Below are 18,295 nucleotides of genomic sequence, written 5' to 3' on the forward strand. Positions count from 1 at the left end.
GTGGAAAAGTGGCAAATCTGCTACGTTTCAGAGATGCACACTGCTTCTAAAACAGCCAGTGCAGACAACAGGAGGTTGGCGGGATGGAGGAGAGGTTGCAAGGGACAAAGAAAGAACTTGAAACAAAGGTAGGTAATACTGTATATGCCGGGAGATTAATGTCTTTTCCTAGGCAGCTCCCAGACACCACTGTCATCAGGCTGTTCACAGCTGACTCCCCACCCGACCAGAGGCAGAGCTGGGCCTCTGATTCAGACAGTGCTCTTGGTATTCTCCTCCTGCCAGCTCCCAGATGGCTGTCCTCTCAGTTCACTTCCAGGTCCCCAACAGATCAAAGAGGGAGGAAGAAAGGTGATTAATGGTATCCCAGGCCCAGGTTACCTGCATTTAGCAAAGAGGGTAGAAGGGGAAAGCAGAGGGTGGGGAAGGAGTCCCTTCTCACCCATTTTAGAGACCTGGTGTGAATCCTCTTTATATCTAAGATGCTCAGAGCCCATTCGGTCTGGCCTGCTGTCCCAGTTTAAACAGAGACCCTCTCACTAAGCTTCCAAGCTCTGACATGTACTTCTCAGGATAAAAGTATGACTCCCTAGAGAATATGATCTACTGTGTCTCCTCCCAAAAGGAGACAGATGAGGTCCTAGTTTTTAAATCGGGACCATGCTTTAAAAAGGAATAATCTCCCTGTTGCTGAGAATGCTCAAGCAGGCACTGGGTAATGGACCATGTAACAGAAGTGTATGGATAGGATTCCTCCACGGAGGATTTAGAGTGGAAGACTTGGGGGCCTCTTTCAACAACAGAAAGAGATTACTTATTCTGTTTTTCCAGAGGCAAAACTCAGATCAATGGTGATAGTTACAGGGAGTCCAACTTCGGCCAGAAAAAAATTTTTTTCCAACAAATTGGACACAACCTACAGTAGAATCGGCTGCCTGGGTGTACATTCCAGTCTCTAGAGATCTAGACCAGTCGTTCTCAAAGTGAGATCCCAGGATGAGCAGCACCAGCATTACCCCGGAACTTGTCAGAAATGCAAATCTTCTAGCCCCACCTCTAATTTGCTGAATCAGAAATTCTCTGACTTACAATGAAGTTTGAGAATTTGAAAAAAGTTTACCTTTTTATCAGCATTAGACTGGGGAAGGGTTATAAAACTCAGTGTCTCTCCAACTTCGTTGTACATGAGGTCTCCTGGAGACCTTATTAAAAAACAGAGGCCTGGACTCACCCTAGGATATTCTAATTCATAGGTCTAGTGTAAGGATCAGGAATCTGTGTTTTAACAAGCTCCTTGGGGTGTTCTAAGACACACCAAGGTAGTGAACCATGGATTCATTTTAATCCATTTAATAAATGGGAAAACTGAGGCCCCAGAAGTTTGGCCCTTCAGAGATCACACAACTTCTTGGTGGCAGATCCAGAACTAGAACTTAGATTTACTGACTCTTGGCCCAGTGCTCATCCTAAGTATTTGGGCAGAGGCTGAAGTGCCAGCTGTTAGGGAATTCAGAAGAAGCTCTGCCTTTCACAAAGTGGCCTCTCACTACTTACTAAACACATAGGACAGGAGCTTAGACTCCCAGGCCTGCTCAATAATAACTGTCTATGGATTTAAGTCAAACCAACTCCCACCAGACTTTGCAGTCTTCCATTCCTTATAACCGAGACCCACTCACCACTAGAAATTCCTTGAGGTGAGTTTCAATGTTCTTGTTGTAGACCGTGAAGAGGGCAGCAGACACCTGGATGATGGCTTTGGTCAAGCAGTGAATATTGTTGCTGTAACCTGGGTTATTATTGACAGAGGGGGAGAGAAAGACAAGGAAAGTGAGCCACCCCCAGGTGACCCCAGCAGGGACTGGCAGGCATTTGGGAATTAGGACAAGACTAATCCTATGAAATTTCACTGGAATTGAATTTTATGGATAATTCATTCTCAAGTGCTCTTTGAAACAGCACTCTACACCTGAATCAGAGGTCTGTATTTTCCAGAAAAATGTCTGTCCCATCTCCCTACCCCGGGACACTTACCTAAATTGCATTGGTCCCTCAAACCTCCTCCTTACTTACCATCCTTCTCAATGCTATAGAAGGAGGAAGGGTCTGTGGCAAGGAGGGGCAGGGAAACGGCGAGAAAGATCAAGAGCAGGCAGGCCACCTTATATTCTTCCTCAGAGGATGACGAATCTGGAAAGTGGGAAAGAGAGTAAGGTCAGCAACACGAGTTTTCTTCTCTGGGGCCATGCTTCACAGAATGCCTGGGAGGATCACACGAGGGAACATCTATGGAAACACTTCACAGAGCACTAGGGGCAAGTTGTTACCACTGCAGGGGACATGGCCAGCCTCCACTTACACAGGGCCCTGAGCGCTGGAGGCGTCCCCTGGTGACGGAGCAGAGCTCCTGGCGAGGGGCTCTGCTGACATGCAGTCTGAGGACACTCTGTCAGCTGCCCGATGGGGTGGAGAGGCAGCAAGGAGAGGCAAGAGTCTCACCAAAGCCAAGAATTCAGAAGAGTTAGAGCAAGACTGGCATTTTTGAAAGGGCTTGATACCAGCCCCTTGGTTCCACCCTATTCTGAGTGTGTACGAGTATGAATGTGCTAATCAGAGGAGATGTGTAATGGAAATGCAAGAGACAAGTGTGGGACCGGGGGAAGAAGTGAACGGTGTCAAGGTGATTATAGGGGTGGGGAGAGCACAAGATCATTCTGGGGAACTTGGATGCTATGCCACACAACTTGGCGTGAAGTCATGTCTACTGTGTGCTCTTCACTCACTGTTTCATTTGCATTCATCTTCTTTCCCCAGCCAGACTGCAGGTTCCTTTGAGCACTTGCCGAGTATCAGACTCTCACTTAATACTTTGTACCTGATTGACAGATCAACTGGTTGGAACCTGACTAGACATCTAAATTGCCTGTGGAAGTATTTTCTGGGGATTAGGGACTGCGTTTTAAGTCTTTTCTTAGCTCCCAGTTTATATCCTCTGAATTCACAATCCCCAAAAAAAGGCTTCTCTGACATTGACATTGACAATTCTACCCAGAATAGGGCCCAAGCCCTCCGTCACCTCCTTCCCCAATCTTACCAGTCTTCAGATTGGCAATGGCGGCCACCAGAGCTGGGTCAATGTCACAGCCCACCCCTGCAGCAGATGCCAGCTCAAAGACACTCAGGGTCACCTGGTAGAGAAGAAAACAACATTCTGGAGAGGGTTCCTAGGAGAGAAGTACTAAGCAGAAGTTACAGGTGGTCAAGAGTCCTGGATCACAGATTCCAAACTTTTGGTGTACCACCATCTTTTCTAGTATTCCTTTCATAGATTTCCCTAACCTACAGGGGAAAAAAAACCCCAAAAGCTTTAGCACTTTAGCGTGGCATTCACATACTCCACAGTGCAAATTTACTTTCTCAACCTTACATCCCTAAATGCTTCCTACACTCAACACAGCCAGGATCATTTATTCACTGTCTCCAAACTACAACTTACATTCTTACTTCCACACTTCCGTTCATGTGCTTCCCTCTTCTAGCGTGTCCTTTCTTCTTGAGAGATAATAGAAAATACATATATATATATTGGTCCCTGCCCTGGTTCCTGACACAGGGCTCCTAAAACTCTTATAACTTCCTAAGTGATAAAAACACTAGAAGCATTTTTTGTTCATATGAGGCAACTCTGGGTGGGCTCCTGGATGGCTCCTGGTCACCAGAAAGACCAAGCCTTGGTTAGAGGCTGGGAACTTGTCAGCCCGACCCCTCACTTCTTCAGAGAGGGAAGAGGGCCTGGAAATGGAGTTAATAATAGCTCATGCCTACTTGAGGAGGCCTCCATAAAGTCCCAATAGGACAGGGTTCAGAGACCTTCCAAGTGGGGAACACATCCACATACTGGGAGGATGACATACCCCAACTCCACAGGGACAGAAGCTCCACCATCAGGGCCCTCCCAGACCTCGCCCTATGTATCTCTCCATCTGGCTGTTCATCTGCATCCTTTATCATATCCTTTACTAAACTGGTAGATGTGTTTCCCTGAGTTCTGTGAGCCGCTCTAGCAAATTAATGGAACCCAAGGAGGGGGATATCGGAACCTCTGCTCTATAGCTGGTTGGTCAGAAGCACAGGTGACAACCCAGGCTTGCAACTGGCTTCTGAGGGGGGGGGGGGGCAGGCTTGTGGGACTGAGCCCTTAACCTGTGTGATCTGATACTATCTCCAGGTAGACAGTGTCAGAATTGAGTTAAACTGTAGGAAACCCAGCTGGTGTCACAGAGAATCGGTGTAGGGAAAAACCTCCACACATTTGGTGACCAGAAGTGTCAGACATGAAGTGTTCTGGGTGAAAGTAAAGGAGACTCACAGGAGAGAAACACACAGTGGGGAAGAACTGGAGTTTTCCCTACATAGGAAGGAAAAAAGACTGGAGTTTTTCCTATTCACCTCTCCTCTACTTATATCTAAGTGACACCCACCCTGAGGCCTAATTCAAATTCCCAAGCTCATCTCTCCCCTCTTAAACTGGTACCACTTACTTAGCACTGACCACACACAGCACCTGGCACCACCCGTTATCTTTTCAGGTTGGAGGTGAGACGTATGGCTTATCTCACCAACTAGGTAACATTTTTTTGTTTAACCTCATGGCATTGAGAGGGGAGAGAAAGTCTTTGGAGTGAGAAGATCTGGGTTGAAATCATAGCACCACCACTTACTAAATGTGTGACCTTGGCTAAAAGTTTCTTAGCCTCTTTGAGCCTCTGCTTTCTCATCTATAAAACTGGGATAATACTACCTACCTCACAGAGTTGCTGTGAAGATTAAAGCAGACCATGTGTGCAAAGCATCCACCTAGCGACTCACGGAGTCACTAAGAGACTAATAAACATTACTCCTCTCGCTCTGCTTCCTTTCTCTCAAAGCCAGGCATTTTGCATTTCTTTTTCTCCTCTCTAGGCTTTAACACAATGCGAAGCACATCGAAGGCATTCCATTAATATTTATTGATTCCTGAATCTCTCATTGTACCCAGAATCAGGTTCCCAAGATGTAGCCCCAAACCCATACCAAGTATTTAGGCCCCTTTTGAGGTTAAAAAAAAAAAGACTTTAATATGTTCTAGAGAACAGGAGAAGTGTTTCAACTGTTGACAACTAAGTGGAATACCTTATACAAAGAACCCCACAGATGTAACAGTAAACACACTTTGCCTGTGGTACCGGACACAGAAGACAAACCTTAGCCACATTCTGCTCTGCCCTTTATTTAAATTCCCTACTAACTAATTAACCCTGGTTAGGACCTAGGAAATCAGGGATCTGGTCCACGACCTGTGGTTTTCTGGAGGAAGAGAGGTATGACTGAAGGAAGCCTTCTTTTCTCTTTCCCTAATCTTCTCACCCCTCTGAGGCAGTAACAGAATCTCTAGTGGACAGGTCATCCCCCTCTCCACCCCACCTGCTTATTTTCACAAGCAGGCAGAGCCTACAGCCCAGAGCTGCCGATGAGATATCAGCTAGACATGCTCCTGACGTGCTGGAGCATCCAGCCCCAGCGTCAACAGCTGCCAGAAACCCAGGCTCACAGTAAAGTCCCAGACCAGTCTAACGGGGCGGCCATCCCTGTGAAACAGCGCCCCCTCATGGCCCGTGCCCACTTGACCCTCACCTGATTGCAGACAGAGGGGAAAATGTCGTAACTCCTTTGACCTCAAAGTAAGGAAGTTTTTTATTTTCTTAACATCGAACTTTAATGCTTCCTATTAACCAGTTTCCTCTTCTCACAGACCTCCCTCCATGAAAGTAATCAATTATAAGAGAAGTACCCTGCCCTATGGATTTGAAGGCCTTTGTTCCCAGCCTTCAGCTGTATTTCCTGCAAAACATACTCGTCTGTTCCAGGCGATTCAAAAGGCAAGCTGACACAAGGTGCAGGAGGGGAGGGAGGATGTTTAACTTGGGGTGCCTACAGACGCCCCTCTTCCTTTCTCCAACTCTATAGGAAATGGGGCCTGACGCAAATGACAAAGACATAGAGGAACCAGAAAGTTTCAAAACTAGGAGGAAGGAAGTAAAGGCCAGAAAAAGAAAGGAAAACTCTTAAGGGCAGGCAGGGTGGGTGAGAATGGAATGAAAAAATTTTACAAAAAGGACCTAGCCCCCTGACTAAAGAAGGGACTTGTCTGCACATAATTCAGCATCTCATTTACACATCTTAGGAGAAAACCTACAGATACTATTCTAGACCTTACTTTTCTTCCTCCAATAATGTTTCCCAGCCCCAACATGGTCTCCCAGGCTCCCACTTCTCTCCATTCCCTGGGGTCTCCCCACTCTGCCCCCTCTCCAAGAATACGTCTGACCGATGCCCCTCCCTGCACAAGATCTCCCCTAGTATGTTTCTACTCAAATCCTGGCTCTTCTCCCTGCAGTATTCCTCAGAGCCCTCTCTCCCTTACAAAAGCCTAGCTCCATCCTTTTTCAACAACAAAAATCTCCTAATTGGATTCCACTCTGCACTCGCCCATACCTTGATATCTGTGTCTGGAGTGACAAACTCCTTCAGGCATTCGATGGGACTCATAAGAAATGGGCAGTGGGAGGAGAAAACCTGGAGGAAAGAGAGGATAAATGGGTCCCCAGGACAGTAGCCAGTGCCTTCAAACATGGGTGGACACAAAAAACAAAAAAAGGGCCTCAGCTTAGAAGAGAACGTAGCCAGCTTCCTGTGCTACCCTTCTCCTCAGGCCCGGAGGTCTTCTCAGCTCATGAATCTCCAGAGCTCTTCCAGGACCTCTAGCTAATTACATTCCTTTCTCCTCAGTGCTCACAAACCCTTTCCACAACTTCTCACACAAGCCCTACCCTGGGAGGTGTCTGTTTATTCTGTGGCATCCCCCTCTCCCCTACATCACCTCCCGAAGTCCCTCCTGGGCCATGGCCCTGAAAGTGAGGATAACTCCAATGATGGTCATGCGCTTCAGCACATTTTCAGCCCCTGAGGAGAAAGAAGAGTGTTAGAGAATAGCGATGCTTTTGCAACTTCAAACCCAGCCCAGCCCCCAGATCTCCGAAAACCCCTGTCATCTGCAATGCTTTTCCCACAGTTCCTCCTCCCTTTAGGGGAGGTGCTCACCCATCAGCTGGGGCAGCAGAGAAGCCATCAAGTCCGCATTGCTGAAGTTGGATCTGATCTGAACAAGTATATCCATGTTTTCCACCACCAGCTTCTGCAGCCGGGACACAGGGCCATTCAGCAGGAAGATGAGACCCACGGTACCTCTGCCCCCCAGCCTCCCACTCCTCTCCTCTTCCCCTGAGGCTGGACCTTCTTCCTGGGGCCTTGCTTCCCACAGTACCTTCAGCTCCACAATCTGAGAGGTCACATGCCACATCAGGTTTTCACTCAGGAACTTCATGCCGTAGGGGCCCAAAAGTTCAGCCAAGGCCCGCATCTCTGGAATAGAGTCACAGCAGTGCCAGGTGGGACTCGGAGGGCACCGGCGCATCTGCGCGATAGCTATAGGGCAACCTCAACATTTCGCACGTTTCTCATCAAGGACGGGAAAGTGGGAAGTCAGGAAGCAAAAGCGGCCTGAAATCCCGCATTGAGGCGATAGGTATCTGGCCTGCCTGCGGGACAGTTTACCCTCTCCCCACTGCTACTCACCCCAAGACATACCACAGATGATAACCATCTACTTAACATTATTAGAATCTGCCCTTTCCCAAGTCCCTTTACGTGGCACCTGGGCTTTACGGCGGCTGCACTAGCTGCACTAGCTTTATCTGATGTAAGACCTTAAATAAGTCACTGACCCTCTCTCAGCCTCAGTTTACTCCTCTGTAAAATGAAGAAATTAGTATCTGCCCTGAATACCTCACAGAGTTGATATGAGAGCAAGTAAGATGCTATATTATAAAACCTTAGAAAACTATAAACATATGTGTATGAATGAGGAATTATTATGATCATTATTAACGGTCCTCTGAGATATGTGGCACATCACCCTCGTTACACACATGGGGGATTAAGTGCTTATCCAAGTCACTTAGCCAAGCCAAGGACTGGTACCAAGAACCTGGCTTGTGCAATGCTTTACTGCCCCTTACTGCATCCCAGCAGATGCCACAACTAGCTCCTGACCTGAGGTCTGGCTTTTTCCATGTTCCTCCCTCCATTTCCCTTATTTAATGCCTCACAGTTGAAGTTTTCCTCTCTTTGAGCTACCTTTTCTTCTTTCATAAGCAACACACATCCCCAGAGTCCCAGCTGTTTTCTGCTCTAAAGCCTTCTTCTCTCCAGTCTGCCCACTTCCTTATCCCTCCCTACCCAGCCTGCTTCTGGCCCTTTGTGAATTAAATAAAACCTGGCTGGGGAAATCCCATGTGAGAAACACCAGTGACAAATTCAGACAGAGAAGAGCTCCAGCTATGATCTTTGGCTCTGGGCTGTCCCAGCAGGGCAAACCATAAAGACCAGAAGTAACAAGAGGCCAGTATAGGAAAGGTGCGTTTAACATGGTTAATAAGAGATGAAGGGAAAAGGAAATCAAGGCTCCACACTCCAGTGTTTAAAGGCAGGACCAGTTCATCTCCACCTCACCACTGACAGGGGAAGTGGAACCGGTCACGGCAGCCAACACAGAGCCTCATGTGGAGTAAATACTAGATATTTTTAGAGTCACCTATTTACAATAAGAACAACTGAGCTGAGAACCAGGAAAGGATTTCCCAGCTGGTCAACTTAGACCCTGCTAAAACAGCTGACAGAGTGAGGGACTGTACTGCCTTCTCTGGAGAGAAGACACACTCATCTACCAGTTTGGATCTGCCAACCTTCCTTACTCTAGTCTTCTCTACTCTAGGCTAGTAACCCTAGGGCATCCTTCTCTTTCCATCCATCTATTTTTGCAGCAGCATTGGCCCATCACCATGGTAACCCAGGGAAATTGGGGTGGTGGTGGGAGAAGGGGGAATCAGCATTACCTCCTGCTGCTTGTCAGTTGTCAGCAAGACCTAAAGCTGATTTTAGATGCTGCCTACAGTCTGTGGGTGGAGTTGATGAGAAAGGGACACCTGAAGCCTGCAGCAGGTAAAGAGTAGGGTCAGCTTACTGACAGAGTCAGTATGAGGGGAGGAAGAAGGTAGAGCTGGAAAACAGAGCTGTGTACTCTGACTTTCATAACACCCCCGAAGGAAGGGGAAGAACGGAGAGGGCAGGGTCACTGAAACATCTCCTACCTGTCTCAGATGCCATGCAGGATCCATGATTTAAAGGGAGGTGAGAGGAAGGAGGAGGCAGTGGGATAGTCATGAATCAGACAGTCAGTAAAACAAATCTATTTAAAAGGATCTTCATGGCTTCAAGCCCTCTTTAAAAAGAGAACAACTTCCCAGCTCATTCACTACACATTCCTTACCCTCCTGCCTTAAGACACAAAAGCACTTCTATACACGGGGAAGCAGCGTGACATAGTGATTAAGCACCCGAGTTCTTGAGTTGAGATCCCTGCCCTACCATTTATGAATGTGCACCCTTCATCAAGCTCCTTAACCTCTCTGTGTCTCCGTGTCCTCATCTGTAAAATGGGGTAATAAGAGGATCTATCTCAAGACTGTGGGAGGATTAAAAGAGTTACTACATGCGAGCACCTAGAACCCAGCCCTCACTAAGTGTCATCCACCATCTCATCATCATTATTAAACTTCAGCAGTCCAAGCACCAGCTACGTCTCTAAAGTGTTTCCCTAAAGAAGGAGATGACCCCAGACCACTGTTCAATAATTCTGAACATTAGAATGTCCTCCTTATATTTACTCTTTACCCTTCATTATGTCCTACTCTTTACTCTTTGTGGAAATGGAAAATAACCATTTACTACCCTTTGAAGAATAAATCCTTTCAGTGACTTGAGTGCCCCTGCCTAGCTCCTAACTCCCGTAATTCTCCCTCTCCACCTTCATCTCTCAAGCCACTCCTCAATGCTGGGTCTCACCTAGAACTTCTTTTTATTGTCCCTACAGTGGAATCTAGCAGAGATGCTGAGGAGAGCACAGAAAGAGCCTCTGGGAAGGTAAAAGAATCTAGATGGGGTCCTCAGGCTGTGTAATTGTATTAAAGGAAAAGGCTCAGCTCCCTGACCGGGAGACCAGGCTGTGGGCTCACCAGAGATGTCAGAGAATTCTTCTGCACTGAAGTTCTGCTCCCCTTCTCTGGGAAGGCTGACGAAGGCCTGCATGGCTGGGGAGAGGATGATGGTCCCACTGCTCGCCTGTCTAAGCAGACTTTCTAGGTACCTACAGGGTTGGCAAAGAAAGCACAGAAGATTAGTGTTCAACCCCTTCTCCCTACCACCACTGGGCTCAGGAAGCGAGACTCCACCAAAGGCTGGGGTAGGGAGAAGAGACTCGAAGAAGACAGCACAACACCCTAATTAACACTCCAAGCTGCTGGCTCAAAAATGACTGGCAGTAACGTGATTCCGCTTGGCCTCTAACCTACAGAGAATTTCACTGTGCTGCCAAATGTAATGGTGTGCACTTCCCCCACCAAACCCCTCTACTCCAAGTATTGCGCTCCCCCCGCCCTTGACCTTTCTCTGTCAGGTAAGACAAGCCCAAGCTGACACGGAAAAAACTCCTCCTGACTGGGCTTCTCTGAAATATACTTAGCCCCAGCCTCTCCAATGAGAGTGTTGGACCCAGGGCCTAGGATCCTGGAAGTGGGTCTCAAGTCAAACCTCCCAGACAGAGAGAAGCCCCATGAACACTTGTCATCCAGTCTACAGATATTCCCTCCTAACCTCTGGGCAAGCTGAGAAGGCCTCCAGCCAGTGTCAGCAGTGGGCTTGGCCAACCCCTGTCACTTACCCAGGCACTGGCTCTGGGCCTACGTCTTACAGAAGTCACAAGCTAACCATAGGGAGGTCAAACCCAGCTCTCAAACGTGGGGTTTTTTTCCTTTTAATTTGTCCCTGTTGGCATTTGTACTGCAAACCTTGTCTCAGTCTTTCCCCCTCTTCAGGGGGTTCTTCGCAGCCTGGCTCCTGCGGAGCTAAGACTGGACGAAGAGCGCCACCCAGTGGCCTAGGGAGATAGGAATCCACCTCCTTTCCATCTTTAAAATCGCGAAGGAACTATTGCTGATTTCCGCCTCTTTCAGTTTTGGGGAGGAAGCCCCCTTTCCCTACGAAGAATAATCTACTAGATTCAACATGGTCATGTCGGGAGGTGAGGAAACAGCGCTCCAGAGAGATGGTGTTAGACAGAATGGTCTTCAAAGGGAGAAGCTGAGTGAAAAGAAAAATAAGAGAACTTCAGAAAAAGGAAGAGAGAAATTAAAGCAGTAAGAACCCAGAAAAGGAAGGTTAGGAACTGGAGATTAAGAGGCAAAATGTCAAATTGCTACAGAGTAGGTCGACGGACATTATATGGAAGGTTACAAAGAAACATCATGGTGGACAGAAGGGGACCTGAGTTTGCCGCAGCTTACTGCTCCAGTCCTCAAGCGGAAACAAACCTCTGTTTGGGGGTCTATGACCCGAGGAGCTAAAATGCCTGGTCCTGAGGTCCCACTGCATAAAGGGGAAAGTGCTAACCAAGAGGTGAGGCAAGAGGAGAAGCAACACTGACCAATTCGTGTAGAGAGTGGTGATAGTCTGTTCCCCACACGAGTCCAGCGGCTGTGTCTGCTGCAGGAGAGCATTTCGGATGACTCTGGACACATCTGCACCCAAAAACTGCGCCAGTGACTGTATGAAACTGATGTATGCTTTGACTCCTGCCAACAGCTCGGAAGGCCTTGCGATCTCCTGGGTCGTGGCATTGTAGCCAGCCAGCCACACAATGGCTCTGGGGGACAAAAACGATAATTACAATCATAATGTACATAGTATCAGTTATCACATTTACACTGTGTTCCAGGTGCTGCACTATTATTTAATTACATGCATTATCTTGTGTAAAGCCCACAGCAACCCTGTAAGGTAAGTATAATTGTTATTCCCAGTTTATGGATGAGGAAACTGGGACAGAGATAGGAAGCCACCTGCCATCTGTGAAGACCATACAGCTGGCAAGTGGCAGAGCGGGGACCTGACTCTAACAACATTTGACTCTCAATCACTATGCCCTTCTGCCTCCTCTGGAGAAATTAGGTCAGGTGGTAAAAGACTTGGGCTCCCAAATGCCATCTAACTCTACATGTGGGCTCATTCTTACAGCCAGCATTTGTCTTTTCTCCTTGGGAAGAATTAGTTCCAACCACTGTCAGAAATGGAAAACCACACCTAGAAATCCTTAGAAGTGCAGTGCAATCCGGAGTGGCCATGGGATTCCAGGCAGAGAGAGAGCACACTTGGCTGGCAGGCAGTTACAGCCAGCCTTAGAGAAGGCAGAATAACTGGCCACGCTGTATTACTTCAGGGGCACACCAGGAACACTCCTCCTCACTGGACCCCCAGCTCCTTCCAAAATACCTTCCCCAGGAACCTGAGAATTCACAATTAGAGTCAGTCCTCTGCCTTAAGGCTACCTTCCTTAAAAGGTAAAGAGTAAGAGAAAGAGGAACAACAGACTTTGCCAGTGACAAGCTTTTGTCGGTCATCTGCACATCAGTATGAATGAGTTCATCAGATTCTTCCTACAGCCACAAATGTTTGGGAGTTTTTTGTTTGTTTTTGTGTTTTGGGAGAAATATTTATTGCAGGGGAGAGGAAGGGAACGGGAGGGCCTGCTCCCCTGGTGAAAAGGAAAAGAGAGGAGGCACCACTTGAGGGAAAGTAATGCGGAAGGGACAGACCAGAGGCAAGCCTGATCTATCTTAGAGTTTTCACTGAGGCCAAACCTTCAGGCCAACGTCAGGAATTTAGGAACAATGACGTCAGTAAAGAAAATATTAGAAATATTCAGGGAGAACCGGAATATCACGCCCATGCTGCTCCAGGGCCTAGACCACAGCCAGCTTCTGAAGGTTTGCATATAAGCAATGATCAAATTGTCACCTTCCTGACATTTTGTTATGCACCTGAGACATTTCCTTCTATATAGCTAAAGCGTATGGAATAAAAACAAATTTTACTGTCACTCAAGCAAAAACTTAATTGAAAAACAAATCTGCCTCTCCTACGATCACAACACAGACTCCTAACTGTTCTCCCTACTTCTGTCCTTGCCCCCCTAGTGCAGACAGAGTGAACCTACTGAAATATTGAGCGAAATCGTGTTACTGCTCTGCTCAAACCCTGCCACGGCTCCCCATCTCACTCAGAATAAAAGCCAAAGTCCTCCCAATGACACAGAAGCACCTGAATCGTCAGTCTGCCGCTCCTCCAACCCCTCTGACCTCACGTCCCACCAGCCTCCCCCTGGCTAGCCTCCTTCAAGTTCCCCGAACACACCAGGCATGTTCCCACCTCGGGGCCTTCACACTTGCCTAAAATATTCTTTCCCCAGATAGTCACACACTTGGCTTCCTCAGTTCCTTCAGGAATTTACTCAAATGTCACTTTCCCGAGCGGGTCTTCCTGTCTCCCTAAGTAAAACTTCACCACCGCCACTTGTCCTGCTTTCGTTTCCTGTTTAGCACTTAGCATTATCTAACCTACTATACATCCTACTCTCTTCTTTTGTTTGTCCCTCCCTCTCCCACTAGAAGGTAAGCTTTATGGGGCCAGGGATGTTTATTCATTTTGTATACTGCTGTATCAACAGCTCCTGGAATGCTGCTGACATATAATATATGTTCAATAAATATGGAATGAATGAGTAAATATACTACATATTCCAAATGAAACATGGAAGACTAAGAGATTATTCATAATAATTCTTCTCTTCATTCCCCTATTTGCTGGCTATAGTGCCCAATTCCAATACAAGGAATGTTCTTGCTACTTTAGGAGGCAATGGAATGATGCGCAAAGTGGAGGGAAGGAAATTTATTTGTTGAGGCCTATATATGTTACTCATAATTATCTTCAATTCTCTACCAATTCTCAATTACAGATAATTCTCATTCTAAGGTAAATGTCACTATCTTTACTTTAAAGGGAAGGAAAACTAAGGCTCAAAAAGGTGAGATAACCTGCTCCAGCGTCTCAGCTAATGGCCAGGATGTCAACACAGGTCTGCTGACTGCAAAGGCCCCACTCGCTCGACTAAACCAGTGCTGATTAGTTCTGGTTGTTCATCAAAACCAACTATAGAGGTTTGGGATTCCTTTTGTTTATTTGCTTTTAATAGAGATGTTTGGGATCTAGACAGATTGACTGCATCAGAATGACCACCAAGATGAATCCAAAGAAACCTTACTTTGAGAACTACCATACTATGCAAACAAGACAAAGAAGAGAGTGATACCTGTTGAGTCTGGCCTCCAGATGGCTGCTGAGATACTCAGAAGGGAAGATGGTGTGTTCAAATACAGAGAAGCTGTGGACGTGATTCATTGTCAGTGCCAATTCCGTCAAGTTTAGGTGCAGCTTGTCCATGCTGGGTAAAATTGAGAAAGTAAAACGAGCCTTGATTACAGGTCTGGCACTGCCTGATAGTATCTGGGAAGAACCTGTCAGGCACATGACCCTTAGACCCCTTCCATCTTGTAGGAAAACTCAGCCTAGAGCTGTACACACTGTACAGCTGTACACTGATGCTGACTTCAAAGGCAAAGTAGAACACGCTGAAGTGCTTTTCCGCCTCTGCCACTCCCCACCCCGCTCCTGCACTCTTGCTGCATCACCTTCCCTCTTCCCTGTTCTCCCTTCTTTGATGTAGTCCCGGCTGGCCGGCTGGGGCCCCAGTCCTCACTTGGTGACAATGCTGCGGTTCTTCCGGTGACTCTCAGCTCCTGGCTTGTCCCTCTCAGGCTCTCCTTTTCTGGGAGTCTGCCTCTGCTTCATGGTTTTCTTGTTCTTGGCCTTGCTGATGGTAGTGGCACAGTGCTTAGGTAGAAGCTTTAGAAACAAACACAAGTAAATGGAGAAATAAGATTTGTTCTTAAAACTGCCAAGCAGTCCATCTAACAGCTATAAATAGGTCCTCCCTTATTGTTTTTTGGGGGGGGAGTAATTAAGTTTATTTATTTGTTTATTTTTAGAGGAGGTGCGGGGGATTGAACCCAGGACCTTGTATACGCTAAGCCTGTACTCTACCACTTGAGCTATACCCTCCCCACCCTTCCTTATTGCTGTTCTCTTCTCTTTCCACCTTTCTTCTCTTTCCTTCCATGCATCTCTTTCTCTAATGGGGGCCTACTTGGAATGTGCTCAGCCCTTTCATTTCTCATTAAATATCTCCCCATGTTTAGGCTCAAAGTTTCAAGGCGGCAGTGTCCTTCAGGGATCAGATCATCAATCCTCCACCCACTTCCTAGGAGAGAGAGTCTTCCCTAGTGGCAAAATTCAAGTAAGATAATACAATCTAAGAGCCCCACTCAGTCATGCTGTCTGGAGTCCTCCAATCTGGAAAGACAGTTTGGTTCTGTCAGTATGGAATTCCCATCTCACTTGCTACATCTCTTCATATTCTGTCCAGTGGAGACAGTTACCCACACCACCACAGCCCTGCAAAGACTCAGAGTTTAGTGTGGCCAGCACTCTCTTTCCACTTCTCTTTTTCTAAAATAAGATATCATATTTCTTGCTAGTTAAACATCAATCCTGCATCTCTTCTGGTCACTGAGATATCCGAGTTAGCCATACAGAAAATATAAGATAGAATTCTATATTCAGATATCTCCTTCAAGGTAATCACTTTGGAATTCCCTCCATTTAATCCAAAGCGGCTGAGCATGTGCAGAGCAAGTATGGAAATTCCTCATCTGGAATTACTCTTAGAGCAGGATAACAGCCATGAGAAAACTGGTTTTATTACTTTATACTCATACTTCGTTTTTTTAAATCGAAACTTTCACTGTTTCCAAAAAAATCAAGTCTACCTTGATGGGCAAGATGTGTCAACCGTGAAGTGATGCAAAAATGGCAGATTCTGAAAGTCGTTCCGAAAAACGTAACTCCATCAGTAATGGCAACATCACTAATCATTTACTCAAAACAGTAACTTTGGAGGGGACAATACTCATTTGCAAAAGTACTGGTGTGTGTGAAAATCACACTCACATCATGTTTTAGTCAACTCTGATTTCAGCACTGAGCAAGTACCTTTAGCTGTGTCCCCTGCATGTAACAGGAATTCAAGTTGAGTGATGAATATTCCCATAATCGTACTTGTTTACATTTCTTCTTTGCATTGATTATTAAATTTCTTCCAAACATATTATTTGTACTCCTTTTTCCCTTAAACTGGGATATTCCCCAAGGGCAGGGATTGTGTACCTCCCTTCTGGGACCACCCCCCAAACCCAGCACAGGGCTTCGTGACCAGTAAGTACCAAATAATGCAGCAGTTAACATCTACTGAGATTTGCATACCAAATATTTAACACACTGTATTTCATTTCACCTTTATAATATTTCTATAAAGAAATGATTTTTATCCCCATTTTACATGCAAGAAAATGGAAAGATTGCATAATAATACACACACACACACACACACGCACAACCAGACTCTCCTTCTACCAAAGTTGCTACAAAGCCTGACTCAAACCCAGGAAGGGTGGGTAGTCTAGGAAACCTAAAAGACTCCAGGGCAACAGCAAAACAATTTCCTCATTTTCAAATTTTCTGTAAATTTAGGTTGAGCTAATCATGACCAGGTGCTGTGAGTCAGCCACAAGGGAGGGGAGGGGAAAACAACAGACAAGGACAAGAAAGCAGCCCTGAGGATAAACACACAGGAGGCGCCTGAAAATGTTCAGACAGCCGCAGATTAGGGTGCAGATGGACAGAAAGGTGAGACAAGACAGGTGATCTGGGGACCACTGTTCTAAGTGTGTACACGCAGAGCAGAGAGGGGAGGGGAAGTGAATTAGAAAGTTAACTCATCTCTTGGAACTCTTCAAATGAGAGCACAGATTTTGTTGGAGTGCAGCTGTTTAAATAAGAGTATTTTTAGACACCCATAGTGCTAAGGGAGTAAAGACTGAAGGGACTACACTAAGAAAAGAAGCTTGCTAGGGGGTAGGATATAGCTCAGTGGTAAGAGTGCATGCCTAGCATGCATGAGGTTCTGGGTTCAATCCCCAGTACATCCATTACAAAAGATAAATTTCAAAGGAAAAAAAATTAATTACCTCCACTTCCCAAAAAAAAAAAAAGTCAGCTAGAAAAGAAGCTTGCCATCAACTCAAGTACACAAAAGCCCAGCCCTAGCTGAAAGGGTCAGAGAACTTGGCATTTAAGAGGAAGACAGCAGTAGGTAGAGGAAAGACACTGAGGGATGGCAGAGGGGAGGCAGATACAGAGAGAGGGCTGAGCCTACCTGCTCGCTCAGGTTTCGCTGCTCAGCACAGATCTCCAGGACACAGTTGCTTGTCTGCTTGGCCAACTCTTCCAGGAAGGAGTTGCAGTGATGAAGGCCATGGTTCTTCAGGTGGGGGTACTTTGGGAAAAAGGAACCAAGGAAGAAACTGTCATCACCAAGACAGCCAGTTCTTCCTCATAATACTGCTCTGATCCCCTGGCCTGGGCCACCCACTCCTACAGAAGAAGAAACAGACCCAGAGAGAGGATACATTCTACATAAAGTTGAGACATTTAGGGACTTGTATCAGACATCTATGTTCGTACCCTCCCTGGGACCAAAATCAACCCTCAGAATTGTGTTTTGGAAGAGTAAGATGTGATTAGAGAGATGACAGGGTTTGGATTTCAGGGTACTCACCTCCTCTGGGCACATCTCATGAGTGCACTGGACAAAATGAGCACAGATCAGGGGGAAGGCAATGGCATAACGCAACACGGCAGGTTCCTCCAGGGTCATAGCAAACATCTTCTCAAAGGTACGGAGATGAAAGCTGAGGAAAAAGGGGAAGGAGACTTAAAACCAGGGTTTATGAGCTGGTCCCTTTGAGGTGGAGAGAATAGCCATTCCCTCAACAAATATTTATTTATCTTCATCCCTCCCTCTTCAATTTCCCTACCCTTAAGGCAAACAGGAACCCAAGAAACGCAACCCTTTCAGACCTTTTCACTGAACCCCAGGGCAGGTTACTAGTATATTCTTCCCTTTCCTTGCACAAACTATTCCTCCCTCAGAACCTCTGCATGATTTGGGCCTTTTCCCCGTCATTTAGAAGTACCACTAATTTACAGTCCTCCCAAAATTTAACACTCAGGCTCCAGAAAACTTTCTCAAATAAATTTCGGGATACTGATCATTCCTTAAACCTGT

The 18,295-nt window shown here is 46.4% G+C and overlaps 1 protein-coding gene across 2 annotated transcripts in view; it reads right to left on the reverse strand.

Annotated features, from left to right (window-relative positions):
* The window catches only part of NCKAP1L (NCK associated protein 1 like), a 52,697-nt gene that overhangs the window by 4,508 nt on the left and 29,894 nt on the right, over positions 1 to 18,295 (reverse strand). For both annotated transcript variants that reach the window (XM_072972693.1, XM_015238204.3), the window contains 13 exons: positions 17,786 to 17,918; positions 17,384 to 17,503; positions 14,810 to 14,955; positions 14,363 to 14,494; positions 11,639 to 11,857; positions 10,173 to 10,303; positions 7,364 to 7,461; positions 7,141 to 7,234; positions 6,920 to 7,002; positions 6,535 to 6,615; positions 3,095 to 3,188; positions 2,074 to 2,190; positions 1,680 to 1,789 (listed from right to left, as the gene is read on the reverse strand). In XM_072972693.1, coding sequence (XP_072828794.1) covers positions 1,680 to 1,789; positions 2,074 to 2,190; positions 3,095 to 3,188; positions 6,535 to 6,615; positions 6,920 to 7,002; positions 7,141 to 7,234; positions 7,364 to 7,461; positions 10,173 to 10,303; positions 11,639 to 11,857; positions 14,363 to 14,494; positions 14,810 to 14,955; positions 17,384 to 17,503; positions 17,786 to 17,918 — 1,558 coding nt within the window. The remainder of the gene's footprint in view (positions 1 to 1,679; positions 1,790 to 2,073; positions 2,191 to 3,094; positions 3,189 to 6,534; positions 6,616 to 6,919; positions 7,003 to 7,140; positions 7,235 to 7,363; positions 7,462 to 10,172; positions 10,304 to 11,638; positions 11,858 to 14,362; positions 14,495 to 14,809; positions 14,956 to 17,383; positions 17,504 to 17,785; positions 17,919 to 18,295) is intronic.

The sequence above is a fragment of the Vicugna pacos genome, chromosome 12, assembly GCF_048564905.1.
Source record: "Vicugna pacos chromosome 12, VicPac4, whole genome shotgun sequence".
Classification (NCBI taxonomy): Eukaryota; Metazoa; Chordata; class Mammalia; order Artiodactyla; family Camelidae; genus Vicugna; species Vicugna pacos.